This window comes from Paracoccidioides lutzii (genome assembly GCF_000150705.2).
Source record: "Paracoccidioides lutzii Pb01 unplaced genomic scaffold supercont2.7, whole genome shotgun sequence".
In the NCBI taxonomy this organism is placed as follows: domain Eukaryota; kingdom Fungi; phylum Ascomycota; class Eurotiomycetes; order Onygenales; family Ajellomycetaceae; genus Paracoccidioides; species Paracoccidioides lutzii.
In genome coordinates, this window is record NW_015440953.1 from 12,044 (window position 1) to 36,849 (window position 24,806).

Consider the following 24,806-nt stretch of genomic DNA (forward strand, 5'->3'; position numbering starts at 1 on the left):
GCGAGGAATATTGAAACAAAACAAGTCAGCCACCAGCTATACATGGAAAGAAACAAGCCAGAGGAAGGGTCTAGAGCGCAAACAGCGTGTGGGGTATCTCTTTTATATAATGGTAATAATAAGAACTATTCGAGCCCGCTTGAGGGGAAAAACAAGCCCTTTCTATGGGTCAGTTATGAAGAAGAATAAGAAGGCCGTTATATCTACGTCTGAACAGTAACGCTCTTTCGGTGTAACGCCTCCTCGGTATGGAAGCCAAACACCAATCGGTACAGGTCCTGCAGCCAGATATACTGCCCATTATGCAGTACCATAGATCTGACCGCGTTGGCAACATCCACTGCACCCGCACGGGCAGGCGGCGCAACGTCGCGGAATGCCGCGTCAAAGACAACCAGTTTCTTATAATTTTCTAGAAGTGTGCGTTGCCACACCAACGTGCCGAAGGAATCTGATGAGAGAGATTTCACAAACGCAGATAGCGTTTGAGTCGTCCCCCGCTGGAAACCGCTGTTCATGGCTGCACGGACAATTAGGAGTTTCAGGCAGGTAAGGTTCGGGTCTTCCGCGGGGGATTTGACGGTGTTGTTGGATGATGATGTTGTTGTCTTTCCGGATGAGGATTGGGAGTAGCCGGACAGCGTGGAGGAGTTAGATGACCATTTAGGAGGGGTTACTTGGGTGAGGCCAGGGCCTAGGAGGAGAATGTTAGGCAAGGGAGCTTCATCAGGTGAAATTGTGGTGGTATCTTCAAATATTGTCGTGGGAGTTTCCGGGTTCCCTCCGCGGTTCTGAGATTGGGACTCCTCGGCCATTACGGCATACTCGGATCGTTTAGCTTGGTAAAATGCTTGGGTGAAGGTGGTCTGGCTGGGCCGTGGGGTGCCGCGATCCGGTCGAATCTGAGTCCAGCCTTCGCGGAAAAGATCGCACAATTCCCAGCATGCCTGCACAGCGGACCCGAGGAGCTCTTCATCGGGTTCTTTGCCCTCCCGCCTGCTTTGCCGTAAGCTGAACAACATCTCGGCCAGTGACCAGCAAGCCTTCAAGAGGGAGTCTGTTTCTTCCGCTAATCGTGTTCGTTGCTTCATAAGGCGATGGCATAGCGTGATGTAAAAATCCAATGTCCGTTCCCGAAATGCTTCGGGCAGGTTTCGATCGTGGGTATTATACAGATGGTTGTTGAGCTCAAAACTCACACGCAGCACGGAGTCGGCGACTTCATTATCACGCACGCGAACTTCAAACAGCGCTTGACAAAAGTCACGGCAAAGATCTAACGTTGGCCGTACGTGGAATTGATGGTCATCGCTATCTCGATTTTCATAAAGGTTTTGACAAAGTTGCCAGCACGACTTCCAAGCCTGTTCCTGCTTGTCTCCCTTTCCGGAAAAGTTAAACAATCGCTCTCGATGGATATAACTTAAGTTCGCAAGGGTATTACACAAATTCCAGCATTCCGATAATGCAACTCTCAGGGCATCCAACTCATCCTCCGTATCCTGAAATTTACCAACTGTAGAAGTCATTTTAATTGGGGTTGGCTCGGTTTCATCTTCAGTTTCTTCAACAGGCTGGTCGGTGTCCAAAGTCTCCGGTATATCTGCCAAAGAGTGTCAGACTACTATATAGACACAAAGAAAGGATACTATGAGTGTACCTTCCAAGTTGCTTTTCCTAGCCCTTTTTTTGAAATCTTCAACCTCTTGTCTTGTTTTTGCAAGAGGCGTTGTTCGATCTGACCAGTCCTCGGGAGGTGCGATTTGCGTGGTGATTGGCGGCGGCGATACAGGGCTGGATGACATTTTCTAGAGCCCATTTTTAGTGGAGTTCACATCTGGGTTTGTTAGGTGGAGCCAACCTTGCCCGCATTATGGCCGTGGACTGCCAGTTGCGTAGTGACTGTCACATCCGATAGTGCCGACGATGATCTGATAGACTCTGCGCGGGGAGAAGGTGAACTATCTAGCTGCTGAATTATCAGTCTCAATGTGAATAGTGACAAATTTGACAAATCCAGAAGGAAAGGAGAAACCTACAAATTTACCAAAACCGGAGGGGACGTGAATTACAGATTGCGGGGGTTCATCCTCGTCCGAGCTAGGTTTGAAGTCGCTCACTCCAGCACCGGAAGTGCGGATCTATAGGGATATCAATTGATACCAGCTCATGCGTTTCTGCACAGCATGTAGCGGGAATCATACACTGAGTGAGCTTCCCGACCTCGGAATGTAGCGGCCAATATCCCCGTTGATGATCGCATCTTGGTTCTCCGAAACATCAGGTCCGTTTGGGGTGAGGGCCTTTGGGGAGGTCCTGCTAGTAGCCTCTTCGGTCGATCGAGAATCGGCGGACATGTGGGAGGGTGATGGCGATCGTTGAGAGGGAGGTTGTTTGTCAGATTTCCTAGCAGGAATGGAGTTAGAGCCATGATCAGAGGGGAACTTCTCGCAGTATATATCTTGAGACTTTCAACTTACATTGAGAAAAGAGGAGCTGGTGAACTTGGTGACGCAGAGTATGGGGAGAATGCGGATAATTGGGGTCCCGAGGAGACAGAAGACGGGGATCTAACAGCTAGCATGTCGGTTTATCAGAGAGATCCAGGAGGATCATCAGAGAGATCAAATGTTGTTATATGAAGGTATTTAGAAGAGCAAATTGACGATCATTCAATGCTCGTGCTTTTGATACGAATGACCCCGCTGTTGGTGATTGCTTGGCCAGCCAAACCCTCAACAGGAATTTGGCTCATATTGTCAGAGAAGACCTATTTCAGCGTTGACGGAGCGTATCTCAGTGATAAAAGGGACTCACTGGAGGTCGCTGATTAGTTACAGAATCAGTTATTATGGCTATGCCCTCTGGAACAGATCTGTAGTGCCTATCATCCCATAAATAGAGGTAACGAAGACGGATTGAGTGTATAAAATTTGGTAGTAAGAAAGAAAAGTTATAAAATTTGCTTGAAAAAAAAAAAAAAAAAATTAACACAAGACGACAAGCTGTCCAATGCTCGAAACCAATGTCCTGAACCAGGATCTGCGAGGTGCCAGTCAAATCGATGATTGATTACACTGCACACCCCGCACAGGTCTTCTTCCGCTGGCTCCACCGTCTGTCCAGTCCAAGGTTGTTGTTGGATGGGGAAGCGAGGTTTGAAAGACGCTCAAAGAAAACGAGGGGGCCAAAATCCAGTCAAGGGGATTCGTTGCAGAAGACAAGAGGGAGTGTCCACAGGGCCAGAATAGAACTTGAATTGTCAGAGATTCAACAGAATCCGCTGCTGGCTTTGTTCACGGGTCCACAGGTATGGTAAATATGGTATGAGTGGGTTTCTCTGTGATCCCTCTTGTTCTCCTCTTCGTTATTCCAACCACAAGAGAACAGAAGAATCAATCGAAGACGGGACCGACCACCCCGGTAGCGACCTAGCACGGATGGAACAGCAAGCCACGGCCAAAGGCGACACAGGCTTGTGGTTGGGGGGTTGTTGGCTTTGTCGATTCCGTCCGCTATAGCAAATCCTTAGCAGTCTTAGCTGCAATTTAGCCGCTGGGAAAAAGTGATGGTGGACACCAATAGGCCGCATCGACCAGTCACAGCGCGAGTTTGTTTCTCGACAGCTGCATTAGTTGCTTGTTTTCTTGGATGGACGAAAATGTCAGTCTTCTAGTTGGCTCGTATCATTGCAGGCATTCTAGGGTTGGCAAGGCTGGCTGTTTCTTCTGATGAACTGGCCAACTACTGTCGACGACGACAACAAAAAACAACTAGATAGATCAGATGCAGGAAGGCGATGGTTGTTAAAAGCTGTAATGTATCTAAGCAGGCTAGGCTGCCTGGTGGAAAGAATTCCTTCTTCTGAGGACAATTAGGTTCCAATTCATGTCCTTGTTTCGTGCTGGGCTATTGGACTGGACGAACTCCTCTCAGTCCCAGCACAGTGTTAAGGTTGTGTCATGACGAATTTGTCCGATCCAAAATCCTGTCAGACGGGATTGTGTGAAGAATGGCCTAAATGCTTTGGTCCTCTCTCCCTGTCACTGGCCAGCCCGCGACATTGAAACCTGGGACTATTAGTAACTCTCGTAGTGCTGATGGTTGCTCATGCATCCCTGCTCCTGTCCTCAATCAGCAGAACAATGAAGCCGGCACGAAATAAGCCCTTAAAACGACTTTATTTTAACTGACTGCTCCCCTGGTCCTTAGTAACTTTTGAAAGCCAACGAATGCGCTCGCTTCGGGAAATCGGATTTCGGAGTTCCATGATCGGTATTCGCTGCAACCGAAACCATTCCTCCCGTATGCCCCTGCGCGAAGAAGCTGCCTGAATATCGCCTTTTAATTGCTGAATCAATCTGAAGATTCAGAGAAATTATTTACCTAGATTCATAACAACAACCCGCATACCGCATATTCGGTTATGCTCAGAGATAACACCCTTGTTTTGCTTGTTTTGTATTTATGTTGCAGGGTGCAGTATCAGGGTTTCGACTTTGGCCCCAATCTGCTAGTAATTCTTTAATATATATTCTGGATGCTGGTAGAGGGACTGATCAGTCCAAGAAGAAAATCCGCATTAGATCTGTCTATTCAGTAATAATATCATACGCTATTATTTAGACAATAATCGCACTTTTTCCTTCGATCTTCCTTTTCCTTCCTTCCCCCTCCCTTTCCACATGAAGCTGTCACTCTAACCTGCTCTGTTGCTGCGCCTCCAGTGCAAGCTGCATAATCCTCTGCATTTCGACCAGTAACTAACCTTTCAAATCCACCCCGCGAAAGTTACATAATCGGCGTTTAATGATGGTTTTTATCCGGTAAAGTAAAATGTAGATGAAGAATGTTAGTTACTGGTTCTCGAATGTTTCCCCCAAGAGGTTTGGGCAATTATTCGTGGAACATGATTCGAAAAGGTCGGTGTTTGAGCGAGGATTTGACCGGTGGGCTCATTGTTTTCTAACCGAAGATCCGGTAAATCAAAAAGACGGATGGAATAGGGCGTTATCTCATCGTCCCGAATAAAGGTGTCCAAAAAAGGGTTGTCACGGCGTATCAAAGGAACTAAGATGGATGAAGGGCCTCTCGCTCGTGCATATGTGCGTGGCTGTGGAGGTCATTGTTCTGAACTCAATCAAATAACGGGAGGTGTTTTAATCCGACAATCTACAGTTGGGTTTTCGCTCGATCTCTCTCCGCAGGATTATATCTATCCACATGTATCATCGGTTAGAATGGAATATTCCGGATGGGAAAGGATATAGAACAAAACGAGCTTTTTTCGTACCGAAGAAGCTTTTCAATCAAGTCAACATGTGTCATGAGCATTCGTCGACAGCAGTATCGTTTACAGCCAAGCTGATCCATTGCATCCCTGTATATGCCGCATTACTATCAGACACATAATGACTTCTTTCCCCTTGGGTTTGCGCGCTCTTCGAGGCTGTTGAATGTTTAAACGAACTTACCCATCAGGCACGCCCTCATCAAGAAGCTTTAGGTATCGTTCCCAGAGATCTCCAACAACCTATACCATTATTAGCCTGTAGCCCAAATGAAGGGATCTGTGTCGGGCAGGGCTCACCTTTCCACACGAGAAGCAGCGAACGGGGATAATCATGGTGAATCGGACGAGGTGAAAGAGGCGAGATGGTATTGAGATGCAGGACTAGAGAACGCTAAGTTCCTCCCTATGGAACCTAATGAGCACAGCAATTCAAGAGTTCAAACAACAGCGCTGGAAACAACCGTAGGTAATTGACTGATATAGTTGTTGTTTTGAGGCTTGAAATTTTTTGTTCGATCTCGATGCTGCTTCCCAAATTGGTCTAGTGCTCTATTTGTCGGTGTAGATTCTGCCGCGAACTTTTTGTTAGCTCCAAACCGCATACTTTTTTTTTCTCTTAAGAAGAAACGACAAGCAAAAAGGGACAGGAATGAGGGATGGACTCTACCCGTAGTAATAATCTAGTGCTCTGCGGGATAGGTAAAAACGCACATATACTTGTGTGTTTATAGAATGGGTTTTACCCCTGGAAACTTGACCGAGGACCTAAGAAACATTCCCAACTTCTCCCCCAATGCCCTCGAAAAAGTCTCCCGCACGTTTAGCGGATAAACGACCATTGGCTGTCGATGATACGACGGACCAGAAGATGGCTCCTGAACAGGATCGAACTAAGAGGCGCAGGATAGGGCATCACTCTTCTTCGAAGGAGAAAATCGGTTTTCCTACGTCTACGACGAAGCAGGCCAGCACAGCTGCTAAATCCCCTGACAGGAAAAGTGACCGGAAAACACCAACGAAAGAACATAGCAGGAAAAAGGAGAAACATGAACGAAATGGAAAGGCACCTCAGCCAGATGATGGTGCCCTGATAGTGAAAGCGGGTGACGATGTTTTTGCGACTCCATCCACCGCTGTTTCAAAGCGCAACAAAATGAATTCGATAACGGATGGGCAATTGTCGAATAAATTGAGGAAATCGACAGAGTGGTGCGTATCACGAACGGTGGGTGGCAGATTTAGTGATATTGACACTGTTATCACACCTGATGAAAAGTAAGTCTTGGTATCCATATATATTTCGCCAGCCTACTTGCTTCTGTGACAGGTATCAAATTATTAACATGGCATAGACACTTCATCCTTTTCTCCAACACTTCTGCTCGGGTATTTTCCGTAGCAACTTCCAGCCCAGTAAGGACTCTGGACGTACGGAAAGAGATTGCGGCTAGCAAGCTCTCCGTGGTCAATGCGGAACAGCATTTGTACATAGCAACTCACTTGGGAGCGATTTCGAAATGGGACTGGTTCTCTGGCGAGCGGATTGAAACATGGAAAGCTGGCCATAACATAATCTCCATGGATACCTGCTCCGGCTCTTGGGGTCAAGATTCTGCAAATGAGGATGTTATTTTTACAATGAGTGGGGTAAGCTCTCGGAAGACTGAGATATGGATCCACGTCAAGGGTGGTTCCAAATCCTGGGAAAGCAGAGCCATTCGGGAGATTTCCATGCCAGCCAGTGAGTTAAAAGTTGCCGCGGATGGGAGGGTCGTTGTCGTCATTGCTGATGATCAACTTTGCGTCGGATATATATCTAAACTACGACTGGACTCTCTGGATTCCATCAAGTATACCTGGCTAGAAATTACGTTGCCAATCTCTGTTACCTGCTCTGATATTCGTGAGCGTTCGCCATCTGTTCAAGTTTCTTCTTCGAAATCGTCAATATCTTCTGCAGTGTCGAGAGTAGTCGATTTAGCTTTGGGTGACCAAAGTGGTGCAATTTTGATCTACCATGACATCCTCAATTCTTTGCTTCGGACTGAGAACAGAGGCAATTCCGGGACGAGCTTAGTGACAAACCGCCTGCATTGGCACCGAACCGCTGTCAAAACCTTAAAGTGGTCGCGAGACGGTAAATAGCCTTATTAAGTTACAAGAACATACAAATTTAGAGCTAACATTCTTTTGCGTAGGAAACTATATTATCTCAGGTGGTTCGGAGACTGTCATTGTACAATATCAGCTCGATACTGGAAGAAAACAGTTCTTGCCCCATCTATCGTCCACTATTTGTTCCGTCGTTGTATCGCCCACAGGAAAATTTTACGCAGTTAGACTTGCGGACAACTCTGCCATGGTTCTTTCTACGTCAGAACTACGACCTATTGCCAGCGTGAGTGGCTTGCAGTTAGCATCGCAAGCAACCAGAAAGGATAAACCTTCAGGCTCGAAACCCGTCGAAGCAACCCAAAGCCGCTTGCCTGCCATCTTACATCCTGTGCAATCTGAGTATCTCCTAGCAGCGGTTTCCTCCTCACCAGCACGCTCTCTCGATAGCCCCTCCAGCGCATCATCTCTTCAGACCTTCGATCTGCTCACGGGCCAACATGTATCACGCCAGGCACTTGCGAGAACTAATGTTTCTGTCATCCAGACTGGACCTCAGGGTACGGAATTAACCACGCCGGATATCAAGTATCTTGGTGTAACATCGGACGGAGAGTGGCTGTCAACCGTCGATGAATGGTTACAGTATCCCCAAGACGTGAGCGTCTTGTATCCCACCAGCATCACCCCCGGAAAAGAGAAAAGAGAAATTTTCCTAAAGTTCTGGCGCTGGAATGAAAGCTCGAAGGAGTGGGAGCTTAGTACCCGCATTGATGCCCCGCACTTCAACACTTCCCAAGGCTCCACACGAGTGTTGGACCTAACAGCCAGCCCTATTGGCTCGGCTTTTGTTACAGTTGGAGAAGACGCCGTCGTCCGAATTTGGTCGCCCCATGCTCGTTATCGCAGTGGCCAGGTGGTCAAAGATAAGCACAATCAAGCACTGCAAACATGGAGACCTATCCGCAATATCCCACTCGAAAAGATTGTGCATGGATCTGATCCAACACCTTCCAAAACCGCAAGCCTCGCTTTTTCAGATGACGGATCGGTTCTTGCTGTCTGCTGGACTAACCAGAAAGGAGCCCGATTGGTGTATCTCATCAACCCTCATACGGGAGAGATATGCCATAGGCGGGATAACCTCTACCAAGGCACCCAGCACGGCGTAGGCTTTTTGGATCGGTACATGGTCATCCTCTCAACCCAACTGGTAGTTTGGGATACGGTGGCTGATACAATCAGACTAATAATGGCTATGGAAGACGACAAAACCTACTCACCAGACTCACACCCAAAATTGCTCTCCATAAACCGCAAAAGCCAAACATTCGCTGTGACATTCGCCAGCATCAAACGGAAAGCACCAGATGAGCCACGGGCTGAACTACAGGCAAAACCCGTCCACCATCTGACCGTTTTCAACATAAATTCCCTGGAACCAGTCTTCCAGATGAAATTGGATCATGCCTGCCTCGCCCTCCTCCCCGACCTGCGGACTGGTGAATACATTCTGATAGATGCCGCGGCGCAGATTCATCGGATTGGCTCGGGCGATTTCAAACAGGCTATACCACGAATCGCTGCTGACGTGTCCTCATCTCTGATACAGACGGACCTAGAGAATATTTTCGGCACGTATGGGTCACTTGAACGAAGAAGCTTGCCCTCCGGTACAGGTGCTGTAGAGCCGCTATCGGCATCGCGACAGATTGGCTTTGGCCAAGGTAGGGCGAATGCGAATGCGGCAGGCAACTTGACTGATATATTTGATGTGGGACCGTCATTTGCCTTGCCCAGTGTTAATGTGTTGTTTGAAGGTGTCGTTAAACATTTTAGTGCAAAAGCCGTTACGGCATAGATAAAGGAGAGGATGATTTGTGCCCATGTAACTTACTGACTTGAGCCGCTTATTGGGATTCTCAAGGGCGTTTAGCAGTTATTTAGAACTTCTTTATTCAAGCTAGCGGTATGTGGAAAATTTTTGATATCTTGTTGGCAGCTGGAAGTATGTGCTTTAACTCGAGCTAGCGCTCTTGTTGGTGGAGGAACTGGACATGTACTGGACTGGCAGGGGGTTAAATATTTGTTCAGAAATAATCTCGGCTCTAAGCTCCGAGAGTTATGTACGGAATAGTTAGATCACATCTCATCGGCTTCGGCATTGATCCATGGATGCCAGCGATGTCGACAGCCACTTGATCATTTTCGCCGAGGATGTGTCGTCATAATTAGTTCAGTTGACTCCCCCTCATTCAACTACACAAGATGCAGTAGACACATTCACAATACACATATACACATTTACACATACACACGTCATATACACAGCTTGCACTCTTACATTTGTTCATACCAACTGTATATCTACATATGCATACAATATAAAACAATGTCGTTCGACTCCATCCCCATCCTCGATCTGGCTGAGGCGCGGAATCCCGCAGCAAAGCCGGCCTTCCTCGATTCCTTGCGACATGCGCTACTGGAAGTTGGATTCCTATATATCAAGAACACAGGCATCGATGATAAGCTAATACAAGAGGTTATTGATGAAGGAAAGAAATTCTTTGAGTTACCTGATGAGAAAAAATTGGAGATTGAGATGAAGAATGCGCCTAGTTTTCTTGGTATGATATAGCTTCAATATGAAGAGCGCATATATCTATATACTCATGCGGACTGTGATTATAAGGAGTGGGACAAGTCCAAAGCCATCAGCGCAAGTGCATCGGACACAAAAAGAACACCAGAGAAAGGAAAGCAAAGACTGATCCCCCCTAACCAAATCTACACAGGCTACTCCCGCCTCGGGAACGAAATAACCCGCTTCAAAACCGACTGGCGCGAGCAGATAGATCTCTCAACAACCCACCCGCTGCCCTGGCCCTCCGCCCCTCTCTACCACAACCTCCTAGCCCCCAACCAATGGCCCGAATCCGCCTACCTCCCCAACTTCCGCCCCGTCTACGAACAGTACATGACCAAGATGGGCGATATAAGCATGGAGTTCATCTCGCTGGTGGCGGAGGCCATCGGACTGCCGGCCAATGCTTTCGAGCGCTTCTTCGATAAGACGCAGCAGCACAAGTTGAAGATCGTGAAGTATCCGGATCTGGATGAGCTGGAGGTTCCGGCAGAGGAGGGGGAGGGACAGGGTGTCGGTCCGCATAAGGATAGTATGCTTACGAGCTATTTGTTGCAGGCGAGTCAGCATCGGGGGTTGCAGGTGCAGAATCATCGGGGAGAGTGGGTAGATTGTCCGCCTATTGATGGGACTCTTGTTGTGGCTATGGGGCAAGGTTTGGAGGCTATGACGCAGGGTGTTTGTCAGAGGTGAGTTGTTACCCCCCCCCCCTCCCTCCTCTTTTTTTTTTCTTTCCATTTTGCTCAATCTCAATCACATCTCCACGGTTTGAGAGAGAGAAAGATGGTAGTTAGTCGGCAATGGACGGGCATATATTTTCCCTATGGCATCAAGGATACTTTCCCCTCAGATATCTAACATCATATGCAGCACGACCCACCGCGTCCTAAGCCCAGCCCGCGGAAGTGGCGCTCGCTACAGCGTCCCCTTCTTCCAGGGCGTAAGCTACGATGCCACGTTCGAGAGCATGGATGTTCCCGCGCATGTCAAGGCGCTGCGCGAGGAGGTTATCAAACGCAACGGCATACGCCAGGACGATATTGAATTCACGTTTTCGAAGGGGAAATGGGGTCATCTCGGTGAGGCGACGCTGATGAATCGGATAAAGAGTCATCCGGATGTTGGAGAGCGCTGGGTATGTCGTTTCTTTCCTTTTAATTTTTGGTTTGAGAGGGCTGGATTCCTTTACAACCTGTTCCATTTGTTCGTTGATTTGATCTTATGTCCTAGGTAATATGTATTTGGAGTGCTAATCCCCCTTGTTTTTGTGCAGTACCCAGCCTTGCTCAAGAAAATCAGAGATGAGCAGGCGCAAAACAATCAGGTCGCTGAGGAGCCACAGGGTTTAGCCAAGGAGAGAGCTCAGGTTAGCAGTAAACCGGTGGAAGCCCATTAATCAACTAGCTTTGTATAAACTGGCTTTTTTGTTCCATGAATGATTGTATATATGACGAAGCATGATATTTAATTATACTTATACCCAATCTTTATTTCTGCGATCGCACCGTGAAAGAAGATGACCTAGCACACTAGCAATGAAGTGATGAATAAGACCTTCGAAGAAAACTGAAGTGACATTTCTGTATGATCCTCTAATTAAACACCTTAGGACATATACCCAACTATCTATGTGCTACGTCTTTCAAATCGGGAAGGATAATTGTCCTAAAATCATCAAAGTCCATATATCCTCAAATCCTACCCGTTTTCAACCTAATCATTCACCATCGTCAATCCTTCTTAAGCCCAACCTTCCCAATACCCCGTAATCCCCACCAGCTCAGCCCAACAGTCAAAATACTCGCCCCAAACAACGCCCAGTATGTAGCCTGATACCCCTTCAATAGCGCGTGACCATCATCACTCGCGCTCCCCCCACTACTACCACCACCACGACTCTCCTGCTCAGTCACCGTACTAGAAATAACTCCCGTCACCGCCAAGCCCACAGACATCCCAATCTGTGAAATAGTATTGAACACCCCACCAGCCAACCCATGTGTCTTCGGCGGGAATATCGACGTGATTACAAGATTCGACACGGTAAAGAGCGTATCGGCCGATATAGGGATGAGAGCTGTGGCCACGAAGGCGGCGCTCCAGTATGAACATGATGGACGCGCGAGGGCCATTAAAAGCGGCGCCACGGCTGAAACGATAGCGACGGAGAAGCAGAGGAGATCGGCGCGGACGCGGCTGACGACGAGGCCTGTAAGGATGTTTGCGAGGGCGCCGGAGAGGATCATTGGGACGAAGCGGGCGGATGTTTGCAGGGTGGAGAGGTGTTGGAGGCGCTGGAAGTAGAGGGTTGTGAAATACTGGTGGGCGTTGAAGATGGCCCAGGTGAAGAAGACGGATATGCAGACGGCAGAGAAGTTGCGGGCACGGTGCGGGGTTGTTGGGGTTGAGCGGAAGAGGGAGGGGGGGATTAGGGGGGTGCAGTTTTGGGATTCTTGGCGGATTATCCAGTATATGAATGTGGCGAGGGAGAGGAGGGCGAGGATGAGGATTGAGAGGTTTGCGGCACGGAGGATGGATTTTGGGCCCGTGGACATTATGCTGTAAGTGGGATGTTAATGCGTGGATGTAGGGGATGTGGACTATGTGAAGTGATGGAGACGTTACTTACGCAAAGGTATAGGAGAACATTCCAAGAGAAGTACTTACGAGAATATTTCCTACCCAGTCGATTTCCGATGTTGCACGTCCCCACGTAAGGGGATGGGTTTTCCGCGGGTCCTTAGGAACACCCCAGAGAGCAACGAAGAAGAAAGGAACGTTGATAACCGCAAAGATATAGTACCCATATCTCCAGCCAATGGAACCAACTAAGATTCCTCCGAGAACGATTCCTATGGAAAATCCCACAGGTTGAGCAGCGCCCAGGCAAGCGATGGCAATGTTTCGCCCTCCACCTACTGGGAACGCTGAGGTAATAATGCTCACGGCGGTGGGGAGACAGAGCGACATGGCAATTCCGGACATTGCGCGGAACATGATTAGCTGAATGCCTGTTTGCGCCAGACCGCAGGCTAATGTGAAGACGGCAAGCAAGAAAGAGCCGGTAAGGTATACTGTACGGCTGCCGACAAGATCGCCAATAGAACCGGAGAGCAAAAGCGTGCAGCCGCATGTAAGCCCGAATGCTGATGCAGGCCTTGGATTTGGAGATGCAATCAACATGGAGAACACAACCAGCAACACCAACAGCAACAGCAAAGAGCGGCAGGAAGCACAAGCCAGGAATTATAGATTTATGTATGGCTAGGGTCAGTCTCTCACCATAGCATCAGACCCTCTGACAAATTTGTCTCGCGAGCTATTGTTGGCAAGCCCACAGTTAACATGCCGTTCAATATACTGACCATGAAAACCATGCTCGAAGCTGAGATGACTATCACGGCCGACTTCGATTTAGAAAGGGATTTAGTTGTTGATACATTTTCTGAGTCCGTCACTGCCAATGGATGCAATTGCACCTGGGTTCGATTTTCAGGATCTTCACCGAGCACCCCGAGACGGTTGGGCTTTGCTGTGGGTAATTTTAACGCTCCCGGTTCCTTTGATGCTGTTGATGGCTTTAATGTTATGGTTTGGGCACAGTCGGATGTAGGGATCACTTCCACTGAAGTTCGGGACATTGTGGGATATCCTGAATGCAAACCAGATGATAATCTTGGGGTGGTTATTGCAAACCTATAGAGGCTGTGTATTCCCAATGATTGAAGTCCTGGCTAGGCCTTATTGAATTAATGATTTGATGTGATTCTACCACAAATAGCTGTAGAGAGCTCTGCGCAGCGAGAGGAACAAGCTCCAAGACCCCCCATTGCAAGGACGGATATCCCGGGCAGTATTTGATTTCAACGAACTGAGCTCGCTTATTAAAAATTTTGTTGAGTCACGCATAATGCTTGACCACATTTGACAGATTAAGCTTACTACATCGTTTTCCCAGTATCCCTGCTCACATTGAACAAGAAGAGCTCGGGTCCGTGCCAGAGCGGGGGTTGTTCCGCCCTTCTAAATACATATTTCAAATGATCCAAAGATGGACCTTGGTCCCGATGTCTGAAATGCTGAGTGTGATGGAAAAAGTGCGTTGATCATATGGCGTTTCCAATGGAGTAAAGTACCCATGTCTAGTTACCCTAACTTCGTTTCTGTCGCACCGGAAATTAAGCATCGCGACTCAGTTTGGGCAACTTTAACGATCACATATCAGGCCTTGAAGTTGGAGGTTGAAAGCTGTAAGATATTGCTTGGAGTCATTGAAGCCATTTCTCCCACCTTGTCCTGCTAGTAGCAGTACGGGTGCGAGCACATACTCACAGGTTTGGCGGGGATACCTAGGTACCCCTGTTGGGACTGGAAATTAACAGAACTCCGGAATGAACAATAGGAGGCAAGCTCAGCGAACAGGGCCGAGATCATTTTGAATTTCACGAGATATTCAGCTCCGGGAATAGCCGAGACCGTATACCACTGGGCACGGAAATGAAATGAAAGCGACGGAGAAGCAGAACACCGTGCTATTCTGGATTTGGGTTCTGATCATGATCGATTAAGACGCTTACTATCGATGGATGTTTAGCGGCATGTCAGGATCAAGGATGACCTGCCGGCTGCTGGAGGCAAGGTTGTGTTTGATAAATCAGCAAAGTAAACAGAACACACGGGCAATTGGATAAAAGGGAGGACGGAATTGAAGAAGGGATAACTTATATACATCAAAGCACTCTATAGTTGTAGATATCTCAGTCTACGGATGTGAAAAGGGGATGATGAGGATGAAAGAGGAAGCGCGTGGATCAACGTATCTCCGGCTGCCCCAAGCCATTCGCTGGGTTAGAATGGAGGCTAAGCCCTTATTGGTCTAGCGCTGGCTCTTGCATACTTCGTTTTTCTTTCTCCTCACCGCATTGATTGGCAGAAAATAAAGATATTAGGTAATCAATTTACGCGTCCTGTCGCGTCCCCCCGCAAATGTCCCAGAGTGAGGTGAAAAAAAAGATGTTCAAATATTCTGATATTTCAGACCGAAGCAGCAAGCCACATACAAACTCACGACATTACCTTTCCTCTAGCTCTAAGTTAGCATGTCGAATTCCGACCAAGATGGCAATGAGATCCTGCCAGATGCCCCAGAGCCAGAGACATCATGTGCCACTCCACCGGCTCAGGATAACAGTGATGCCAATGGCAATGCCGATGATAATGCGACATATGCTTCCCGAAAGGCGGAGGAAACAAAACCCAATCCCACAGAGACCGTCAAGCTAGAGAACCTATTCGACGGCGATGACTATGACGATGAGGAATTCCCCTCATCCACTAATGATGTGGCTGCCAAAGTGGAGAGCTCTCCAGAGACCCCTGAGTACGCTGGTTCCCCGCCTATTGTTTCCTTAGAGGAAGGAGGTTTTGAAAGCTGATAAATATTTTTGTCTCTGTAGATCTGCCGGCCCAGGTCCCACAGGAGTCGACCCTGGAACTATGTACGCCTTCTACCTACGCCTATTCCCCTTCAGATATCTCTTTCAATGGTTGAATCACGCCGTAAAACCATCACCGGATTTCGGGAATCGGGAGTTCGCATTCACTCTTCAGAACGATGCGTATTTACGCTATCAATCATTTCCAAGTGCAGAACTGTACGTTACCTCACCAAGTCCAAACAAAATACATGGCTCCCTCAAAGAAAACCAGAAAAATGCTAACCCCAAAACACACAGTCTCCGCAAAGAAATCCTCCACCTAAACCCCTCCCGCTTCGAAATCGGCCCAGTCTACAGCACTAACCCACGCGACCGCAAATCGCTCCGAAAAGCCTCCTCCTTCAAACCCATCGCCAAAGAACTCGTCTTCGACATCGACCTGACGGATTACGACGACGTCCGGACCTGCTGCACGAAGGCCAACATCTGCTCCAAATGCTGGTCCTTCGTCACAATGGCCATAAAGGTCATCGACACCGCGCTCCGAGAGGATTTTGGCTTCGAGCATGTTCTCTGGGTCTACTCGGGTCGGCGGGGGGCGCATGCATGGGTATGCGATGCCAAGGCCAGAAGTTTGTCTGATGACCGCCGCAAGGCTATTGCGGGGTATTTGGAGGTTGTTCGCGGGGGTAGCCAGAGCGGGAAGAGAGTTAATATCAAGCGCCCGCTGCATCCGCATGTAGCCCGCAGTTTGGAGATTTTGAAACCGTACTTCGCCTCCACGATCCTCGGCGGTCAGGATACGTTCAGCTCCGCAGCGCAGGCCGAGCAGCTCCTCTCCCTATTACCTGATAAACCCCTCGTGGACGCGCTGCGGAAGAAATGGGACTCCGCACCGGGTCGCTCGAGCACGAGTAAATGGAACGACATTGACGCGTTGGCGAAGTCTGTTCGGTCACGCGGGCCGGATGGCAAGGGGAAGGGCGGTGGTGGTGGGAAAGCACTGGATACCAAGGCGCTGCTGGAGGCGAAGCAGGATATTGCGCTGGAATATACGTATCCGCGCCTGGATGCGGAGGTTAGTAAGAAACTTATACATTTGCTCAAGAGCCCGTTTGTGGTGCATCCGGGCACGGGAAGGGTTTGTGTGCCGATTGATGTGAGGCGGGTGGAGGATTTTGATCCGCTGGATGTCCCTACTGTTAGTCGACTTATTGCGGAGATTAATGAGTGGGATAAGGATGAGGGGAAGAGGAAGGGTGAGGGTGCGGTGGTGAAGGATGAAGAAGTAAATGGTGATGGGATTGATGGGGTGGGAGGGGGTGTTCCGTCTAGCGTGGCTGATGTCGATGGGAAGGGGAGGCGGTTGCAGGATTACGAGAAGACAAGCTTGAAGCCATATATTGATTATTTCCGCTCGTTTGTGACAGGGTTGATCAAGGCGGAGAGGGCTGGGGTGGAGAAGAGAGAGAGGGCGAATGAAGATGGGGACGAGAGTGCTATGGAGTTTTGAGGGTGGAGGCGGATATGGAGAGGTGTGAGTTTGCTTTTTGGGTTAGGTTGAGTTATTCGGGTTTTGGTGTTTTTTGGAAGTGATGTCTTGTTTAATGGGTTATTTTTTATTTATTATTTTTTTTTAAGAGGAAAAAGGGGAATGAATGATTGAATGATGTCCTTGGTTTGTTACATCTTTTTCATGCATACATAACAACCTGCCAGAACAACAGAGCAAATAACAATCTACTTGAGCTATCAAGCTGATGATTAATAAAATTTCCTCATATGTCGACTGAACTTAACACAAACTCAAATCGATAACTGTTCAATTGATACTTGCGTGGCTAACTCCTCTATTTTTGTCCCTTTTTTCCATGCGTTCTTTTCCTGCCGGCAAAAGATGTAGCCAGGTAAACTGAACAGGGAGAGATCTACACAGTACTGTTCTGTATACACTCTCTACACCTTAGAGGGATGAAGCAAAATTCAAAATGATATCATACTCTCTTTTCTCTTCATGGACGGTATGTCCTGTATTCTCTGCCGCATTAACCTTGTCTTACCAATCTACATGCATGCACATGTTCTTTCGCCCAGGTTCCCATATTCTATGCACGTATATAACCTCTTCTCCACCACCCACTACCATGCACCATACCATACCGCACATCTCAAAGAAAAGTTATTAAAAATTCCTCTTTGATTCATTTATTTAATATAAAAACCACAAGTGAAAAAAAAGAGAAGCAACAATTACAAAAAGCCAGAGCACTCACATAGCACAGTACAAAAAGGGAAGTACAGAGGTGAATTTTTTCGTGTATGGGCACGCAAGTTTCAGGGGCTGGTCTCATTGATTGATTGGTTGGTACATGGAGTTGGCTAGATGGAATTATTATAGAGTGCAGGAGATCCTGCTGCTTGGATTAGGGGGGAGAATAAGATGCGGTGGCCGTACAAGGAGGGGAGGGTCGAGAAAGGGGCAGGGCGTTGTTGACTGGAAAGAGATATGACCACATCTATGCCTGGATGAAACTCTTCAAGTCTGCGCGAGAGGGAAAAGAAATGTTAGCCAAGTGTCCATCGTATATACACAGAACATACAAAAAAATCACAAAAACATCTCAATAAAAGAAGAAAACATACTTTTCAACCACCGAATATACTCCTGCTGCTCCTTAAACTCAATATAATCGGGCACAAACTGCGCAAGCGCCGCATCAACCCCTCTCTCCTCCAGATACTGCTCCATAAGCGTCTGCAGATCCTCATCCAGATTCCCAAATGGCGGCCCGCTATACAGGCTCTGGCGCGTCCACTCCTTCTCGGCGCTGGTTGCATCCGCCAAATCGGCCTTGGCGAAGTAGGACACGTTCTGAATGTGGATGTAGCCGTCCTGGGCGAGGGTTTCGATCTGCACGGCGCCCTTGCCCTTCTTTTCGATGGTGACGCTGACGCGGGCGGGGTAGCTGGGGACTTGCTCTTCTTCGTCGGCGAGGTCGGCTTCTTCTTCGTCGGCGGAGGAGACTTTGTCTTCGTGGGCGATGGGGACTTGCGACTCACGGGGTTGGAATTGGTCGATGCGAGGATCGAGTTCTTCGGATTCGCCGGAGATGGTGGAGTCGCTTTCGCTTAAGTCTTGGATATCGGAGATGGTGAAGGCGACGCGGATTCTGGGGTTTTTGTTAGTATGGGGGGTTTGGATTTTGGGGTTTATCAATTGAGAAATAAGAATAAGGGTATGGATAATTTTGAACGTACTTTTCGTCTCCGAACGTTCTTGTGAGAACGACCTCATCTTCACCATCTTTGTGGGAAAGCTGATTATGGCGGATGTCAGCTTCAGATCCATATTTATTTCTCTTCTCTATCTTCTTGCCAAACAAGCTAGGGTGCCGGCAAACATACCTCAAAGGGACTATTCTCAAGGAAATACTGAATAGAATCCGGCGGCGTCTCAACATTTGAATTGCTCGCTTCATACTTCATCTCCTCCTGCAGCTTAGCCGCAAGTTCCAGATCAGCTAGTGATATCAACAGTTAGCCAGCCAAGTCAATTTATTCCGCAAAAGCCCATACAGAGGGGATTGGGTTGTATCATTGGGGATAATCTCAGCTCTCACTCACTTTGCCCCGCAGGTTCCCATCTTGGAGTGGTAGTAGAGAACGTAGCAGCTGGGTAGGAAGGTCGGGGAACACGGAGGATCCATGGCTGAAGGATGGATAGCTTGGGGCTGGTTCTTGTGGATCTGGCAGCTACGGTAAGGGGTCTGCATAGGGTGCGCGGAGCAACACGGGTGAAGGTACGGAGGGTGAACATTGTGGGGCTGGTGGAAAGGGGGGAGGTTTGAATGAGAGGTTGTTGGTTGACTATTTTTCGATGCTGGCTTGACAACCAATGGGTTTAATACGGAGTTTTTGACACAATCTGATTTTTTTTTTTTTTTTTTTTTTTCGCGGTTGGCGGAACTCGGAAAAACTGAAAATGCGGGCTGTCTGACGCTAACTTCCCAAATAGGCAATTTCTGACGTCCGGTCTTCCATTTCTTTCACGTTTCTCGTTTCTTAATTAGCAATCCGCAAATCAACCACTGAATGCTATAGAGATTAACTGGCGCCAGCAGCAAACTGACAAATAAAGAAAACCCAAAAGCCCAAAAGCCGAAATATCACGAAAGCCCCTTCGGCGGAAATATAGACCTCTGCCGTCCCCCTTCCCTCGCAACCCTGATGAATCCCAGCGTGCTCATCGACGACCACTCCCCGTTCCACGCCGCCAGCTTCTTGAGATTCTCCCCATCGCCCATGTCAGGCATCCAAAAGCCGCTCTCGAACTCCTTGCTCTCTGCATCCATTTTTTCCCGGAGCACTTCCTCACGCTTGGCTGGTGGCCGGCCCGGCCGTCGGCCTTGTGCCAGCTGATCGAGCTCTGGTTGGTTGCGGCCGATGAATCTGGGTTTCGGGTTTGGGTTAGGATGGATGAATTGGTTTGGGGAGAGAGGAGGGGCTTAGTTCTGTAAACGGTACGCACCTTGTAATCAACTGGAGAACACCCTCATCCGAGAAGGGAGCGGGTGGATCTGTTATGCTTTCCTGGAAGAAACGGATTCTGTCCACTGTTCACGGGAAAACAGAAAGTGCAGTTCGTAATTAGCCCATATCCTCGTTATACATCAACATAAACAATGTATGTGTATACATGTAGATGTCCTCCGTATGTATGTAAATCATACCGAATGTCTGCCTCCCCCGCATCGTCGCCGCCGCAGCCCTGGCCAATTTATCCTCTCTTCCCCCGGCTCTTCGCAGGCGCTTTGCATCCCGGCTGTTCTCATGCAGTGCATCAAGCTTCCCCCTCTTCTTGGCGATCTGCTTCTGCACTTTATTGAGGTTTCTAGGCATCGTTTTTCCTTGCGTTTTTCTTTTATATAAACAGTTCCTGTATAAAGTTGGAACTTTTAGAATAATAACACTCTGTTCCTGATGTTAAATAATCGACTCTTTCACCGACTTTTAAATTATGAATTTTTTTCTCGTGCATAAATGATAGATGATACACGGAATGCTGGGAGCAGGGAGACGCATAGGAATCAGTAAATATGAATAAAATTATTTCAATCGTCTAATCGACAAGAACAGCTCAAGTTACTTCAAGTTATTTACTCAAGTTACTCAACTGCCAGCTGCCAACTGAACAATTACCAAAACCCAAAGATCAATAAAAGAAAACTGAAATCGGAAAGAAAAATTCTCGCCTGTTGCAGATAAATACCCACGTGACGCCCTCGTTCCGCCCGGCAATATAATATCCAGCTGGTCCGTGCAATGTCCCTCAATCGCGTCTTCCGCGGCGCGTAACTTATATATTGTGGGTGTGTTTCCTTGTTGTCTGTCAGTCAACAACTTCCCACAGCGACTGGACGGGACGGGAGCAGAGCAGTCAGATCAAAACACAACCCCCATCCCATTCCGCTTGCGCTTTCATTCTTTCTCCCCGTCGTTTTTGCTCTTCTTGGACTGTACCACTCGGCCCTTGTTGGATTAGAGACCTAGACAGGCAGAAAGAAGCCATACTTGGTTAGAGAGTTTCCTTGCGAGAAAACGAAAACGGAGCACGGATTGCGGATTGCGGATTTGTATCTGCTCTATCTGATATCGAGATCTGCCCGGGAAGTACATAGAGCGAGGGTTACAGAATGGGGATTGCAGGTATGTTGTTCCCTTATTATATATGTGTATATCTCAATTATTACTCACCTGTCACGTTACTTACTTTTGATTTTCTATATAGGACTCCACGGCCTCCTCAAATCCATCCAGAAACCATGTAGCCTGCGCAAATTTAAAGGCCAGACCCTAGGCGTCGACGCTTATGGCTGGCTCCATCGAGGAACAGTCGCGTGCGCCATCGACCTCGCTCTCGACAAGCATAATACCAGGTCAGCCCTACCCCCTTATACACAAATAAACTACCTGCCCCCCTACAGTTATTTGACAGACCACTGGTCAACATGAATGGCCAATTCGTCACGTATCTAACATTTCCTTAAAACCCAAGTACAGATACGTCGACTTCGCCATGAACCGCGTCCGCATGCTCCTCCACTTCGGCATAAACCCCTACCTAGTCTTCGACGGTGACAACCTCCCCAGCAAAGCAGGCACCGAATCCTCCAGAGCCAAACGGCGCGAAGAGAGTAAAAGGCTCGGCCTAGAACTATTCCATGCAGGCCGCTTATTCGAGGCCCAGCAGGAGCTGCAGAAGGCCATCGACGTCACACCTTACATGGCCCGGCTGATGATCGAGGAGCTGAAACGGGTGAAGGTGCAGTATATCGTTGCACCTTACGAGGCGGATGCGCAGCTCGTCTACCTCGAGCGCCAGGGGATTATTGACGGGATCATATCGGAGGATTCGGATATGCTTGTCTTTGGAGCGAAGAGGTTGTTGTCTAAGCTTGATAAGCATGGCGATTGTGTGGAGATTAATCGAAGTGATTTTACGGCTTGTCAGGATATTAGTTTGATTGGGTGGACGGATGCAGAGTTTAGGGCTATGTGCATTCTTTCCGGTTGTGACTATCTGGATAACCTGCCGAGGATGGGGCTGAAGACGGCGTATCGAAATATAAGGAAGTATAAAACTGTCGAAAAGACTATGAAAATGATTCAGTTTGAAGGGGGTAGTCGGGTCCCCCCGCAGTACCTGGAGGATTTTAAACGGGCTGAATTTACCTTCTTGCATCAGTTGGTGTTCTGCCCCGTCGCTAGGAAGCTGGTTACATTGTCCCCGCTCTCAGGTGACATGACGCTGGAAAGTATGCCATTTGTCGGTGCGGATATAGATCCAGATACGGCTATCGGGATCGCCTGCGGGGACCTGGACCCCAGGACGAAGGAAGCTATAGTTCTACGACCGTCGTACCCGGAGCGATCGAGGTTGGTTCGACGCCAGACCATGCCGGCGTCGGTGGGGTTTAAGAAACCCGGAACACCTATAAATGCATACTTCACGCCAAAACGCGTTCCGCTGGGTGAATTGGACCCGAACAGCCTCACGCCCTCACCTAGTCAACAACGGCTTTTAGATGCGAATACACAGCGGTCGTGGGTGGCTAGCTCGGCACCGGCGAGGGTCAGTGGTCGCAGAATGGATTCTTCCGCTTCATCATCTTCTTCTCCTTTCTCGATTTCCACTTCCATTTCCACTTCTACTGCAACTTCAGCTCCTGGCCCTGCTCCTGCGCTTTCCAGGCTGGCATACGAAACGCCACAGAGCAGCGAGAGGGAAAGGTTCCTCGCCAGCGCTTCAACCGTGTCGAAGTTCCAGCCTGTTAAGCGGCAGCGCCTGTGTTCGGATGCCGACGAGGAGGTGGCTGCTGCTTCTGTGCTAGGGGCTCCTGATGGGGAACGAAGTCGGTTCTTTACTGCGAGTGCTGTGGGGGCCAAAAGCAGTCCGACGGCTAGCATTGGTATTAGTGGTCGGGAGAATGGAAGGGTTAAGAAGGCTAGGATGTCGGATTTTGGTGTGTTTTCGGACGAGATTGTGGAAGGTATCATGGTGCAGCTTCCGGGTGGGGCGGGGTTGGATGGTGGGACTCCGGGTTGTGAAATGGGTTTGTCTCCGAGTACGGTAGCGAGAAGCGATGTGGATGTGAAGCGGGATACTGGGGATACCCAGGAGAGTGTGGCTGTGGAAGAAGAAGAAGAAGAAGAAGAAGAAGAAGAAGATAATAGTACTGCAGCATGCACGACTGGGTTGACACAGGCGATGATGGGGGTTTCATCTGGTATTGAGGGTGAAGGTGATCCCAAGTTGCTCATCGAGCCGTTTGAATACGACTGCGATGACAACGACGCAAGCAAGGCAAAGACGACGAGGACCTCGAAGTTACTTGATAGATTTGCGTTCGTCGAATCGAAGGCGCAAGCCGTGAAACAGGCTGCTGAAAGCAAACTGGTGCATGATATTGCAAGAAAAAAGGCGCCTATCTGGGAGAGCTCCAGTGCGATACTCCAGCAGCAGCAGCGGGTCCGTGCGCGGGATCTGGCGCGGATGACGCCCTTGCAGCGCCTGAGACAGGCTGCGTTGCATCGGTCTAAGTCTATGGAGTGTTTGAGGTCGACGCAGTTGGTGCGTGATGCAGATAGGTTTGATGATTGCGGGGATGATGGCAGGGATGATGGGGAGGAGAAGACGAGGAGAGAAGAGGAGGAGGAGAAGGAGGAGGAGGAGGAGGTTGGTTTTGTCAGTGATGATACGCCGTTGCGACTTCGGCCTGTGTCATTGCCCATGAAGAAGTTTATGGCACAAACTGAGGGACCATGTTTGCCTGTGTTGAATTTGAAAGAGGGAGGGAGGGGGAGTGAGGATTTTATTGTGCCGGACAGTGAAGAGGAGGAGGAGGGGGAGGAGGTGGTGGATTTGGATTTGTTGCGGAATGATGTGGGAAAGGTAGGGGAAGAGGAAGAAAAGGGGAAGGGGGACGCTGCTGCTCCAGCTGCTGTCGCTGTTGATGCGGACTTTAAGCGCTTCCTGTTCACGGCTGGTAGGTGAGTGGTTAGTCGTGAGTGGTGAATGGGTTTGTCTGCGAAAGTTTCAAAAGTGATTCATCATGTGGTGTGGCGTTGGTAGTTTTTACATTTTCTCACTCGCTTTTTGGGAGGTATGATTGGGTTAGGTACATGTACAAGTGGGGAGGAAACGGGGTGGTGAGATGTGGAATTGATGGTATACACAGTAGCTTTTAGTTTATTAATGGTTAGTTCGGGTTAGGGTTTACCGAGTCAGCGTTAAATATATATATATATATATATATTTATACACTGCGCTGTTCCCCTTCTCCCTTATTTTCGTGAGATAAGGTATAGAGGGTTGATTTGGGCGATCATCGATAGATAACATGTTTTTTAACTGCGATCTATCTGTCGAAATGTTCTTACGCCAAGTGCACTCTGGGAGTGATGCCCGTTGCACCAAACGACGACGATGACGTCTAGGGTAAACATCTTTCCGCATCGGGCCTAGTTCCCGCCCAGCCCCACGTTTTAGGGTTCAGCCCCTTGTTGCCTCGACAACACGCAGGAGTAAACAAAAAAAAAGCGGGCGGGTTCGGTGGAGCTGGTTGGCCCAGCCACAATTTGACAGCCAGCGGAGTCCGGGGATATTCTGGTGATGTTCTTGGATAAGTTATTACTCTCCCAACCTCTTTCAGTCTTCTCTTTTGTTTTCTTTTTCGCACACATACTTGCACTACTTGCCCGTCGACCCGTGTGATTGTTCCAGCCACCATGAATATTGCGTCGTCGTGATACCAAT

The 24,806-nt window shown here is 48.5% G+C and overlaps 9 protein-coding genes across 9 annotated transcripts; 4 read left to right on the forward strand and 5 right to left on the reverse strand.

Annotated features, from left to right (window-relative positions):
- Nucleotides 1–203: 203 nt before the first annotated feature.
- Nucleotides 204–2,584, reverse strand: PAAG_03301 (hypothetical protein; the record flags this gene model as incomplete). The annotated part of the gene is made up of 6 exons (XM_015844916.1): nucleotides 204–1,603; nucleotides 1,661–1,808; nucleotides 1,862–1,969; nucleotides 2,040–2,141; nucleotides 2,205–2,406; nucleotides 2,481–2,584. The coding sequence occupies 6 exons, from the start codon at nucleotides 2,582–2,584 to the stop codon at nucleotides 204–206; spliced, it is 2,064 nt and encodes a 687-aa protein (XP_015701890.1).
- Nucleotides 2,585–5,172: 2,588 nt separating this feature from the next.
- Nucleotides 5,173–5,626, reverse strand: PAAG_03303 (DNA-directed RNA polymerases N/8 kDa subunit superfamily; the record flags this gene model as incomplete). Its single annotated transcript, XM_002794712.1, has 4 exons — nucleotides 5,173–5,215; nucleotides 5,294–5,380; nucleotides 5,475–5,533; nucleotides 5,591–5,626. The coding sequence occupies 4 exons, from the start codon at nucleotides 5,624–5,626 to the stop codon at nucleotides 5,173–5,175; spliced, it is 225 nt and encodes a 74-aa protein (XP_002794758.1).
- Nucleotides 5,627–6,086: 460 nt separating this feature from the next.
- PAAG_03304 (WD domain-containing protein) lies at nucleotides 6,087–9,266 on the forward strand (the record flags this gene model as incomplete). The annotated part of the gene is made up of 3 exons (XM_002794713.1): nucleotides 6,087–6,568; nucleotides 6,646–7,430; nucleotides 7,492–9,266. The coding sequence occupies 3 exons, from the start codon at nucleotides 6,087–6,089 to the stop codon at nucleotides 9,264–9,266; spliced, it is 3,042 nt and encodes a 1,013-aa protein (XP_002794759.1).
- Nucleotides 9,267–9,797: 531 nt separating this feature from the next.
- Nucleotides 9,798–11,448, forward strand: PAAG_03305 (naringenin 3-dioxygenase; the record flags this gene model as incomplete). The annotated part of the gene is made up of 4 exons (XM_002794714.2): nucleotides 9,798–10,035; nucleotides 10,204–10,741; nucleotides 10,923–11,187; nucleotides 11,326–11,448. 4 exons carry the CDS (start codon nucleotides 9,798–9,800, stop codon nucleotides 11,446–11,448), a joined length of 1,164 nt encoding a protein of 387 aa, XP_002794760.1.
- Nucleotides 11,449–11,782: 334 nt separating this feature from the next.
- PAAG_11581 (hypothetical protein) lies at nucleotides 11,783–13,693 on the reverse strand (the record flags this gene model as incomplete). The annotated part of the gene is made up of 3 exons (XM_015847205.1): nucleotides 11,783–12,611; nucleotides 12,682–13,209; nucleotides 13,335–13,693. 3 exons carry the CDS (start codon nucleotides 13,691–13,693, stop codon nucleotides 11,783–11,785), a joined length of 1,716 nt encoding a protein of 571 aa, XP_015703114.1.
- Nucleotides 13,694–15,151: 1,458 nt separating this feature from the next.
- On the forward strand, nucleotides 15,152–17,003 carry PAAG_03308 (DNA primase small subunit; the record flags this gene model as incomplete). Its single annotated transcript, XM_002794717.1, has 3 exons — nucleotides 15,152–15,432; nucleotides 15,509–15,706; nucleotides 15,788–17,003. 3 exons carry the CDS (start codon nucleotides 15,152–15,154, stop codon nucleotides 17,001–17,003), a joined length of 1,695 nt encoding a protein of 564 aa, XP_002794763.1.
- Nucleotides 17,004–18,098: 1,095 nt separating this feature from the next.
- Nucleotides 18,099–19,307, reverse strand: PAAG_03309 (suaprga1; the record flags this gene model as incomplete). The annotated part of the gene is made up of 4 exons (XM_002794718.2): nucleotides 18,099–18,660; nucleotides 18,749–18,807; nucleotides 18,896–19,011; nucleotides 19,115–19,307. The coding sequence occupies 4 exons, from the start codon at nucleotides 19,305–19,307 to the stop codon at nucleotides 18,099–18,101; spliced, it is 930 nt and encodes a 309-aa protein (XP_002794764.2).
- A 349-nt stretch (nucleotides 19,308–19,656) lies between these two features.
- On the reverse strand, nucleotides 19,657–20,389 carry PAAG_03310 (hypothetical protein; the record flags this gene model as incomplete). Its single annotated transcript, XM_002794719.2, has 3 exons — nucleotides 19,657–19,939; nucleotides 20,019–20,103; nucleotides 20,221–20,389. 3 exons carry the CDS (start codon nucleotides 20,387–20,389, stop codon nucleotides 19,657–19,659), a joined length of 537 nt encoding a protein of 178 aa, XP_002794765.1.
- Nucleotides 20,390–21,183: 794 nt separating this feature from the next.
- Nucleotides 21,184–24,044, forward strand: PAAG_03311 (DNA damage-inducible protein DIN7; the record flags this gene model as incomplete). The annotated part of the gene is made up of 3 exons (XM_015844917.1): nucleotides 21,184–21,196; nucleotides 21,279–21,426; nucleotides 21,551–24,044. 3 exons carry the CDS (start codon nucleotides 21,184–21,186, stop codon nucleotides 24,042–24,044), a joined length of 2,655 nt encoding a protein of 884 aa, XP_015701891.1.
- Nucleotides 24,045–24,806: the final 762 nt, after the last annotated feature.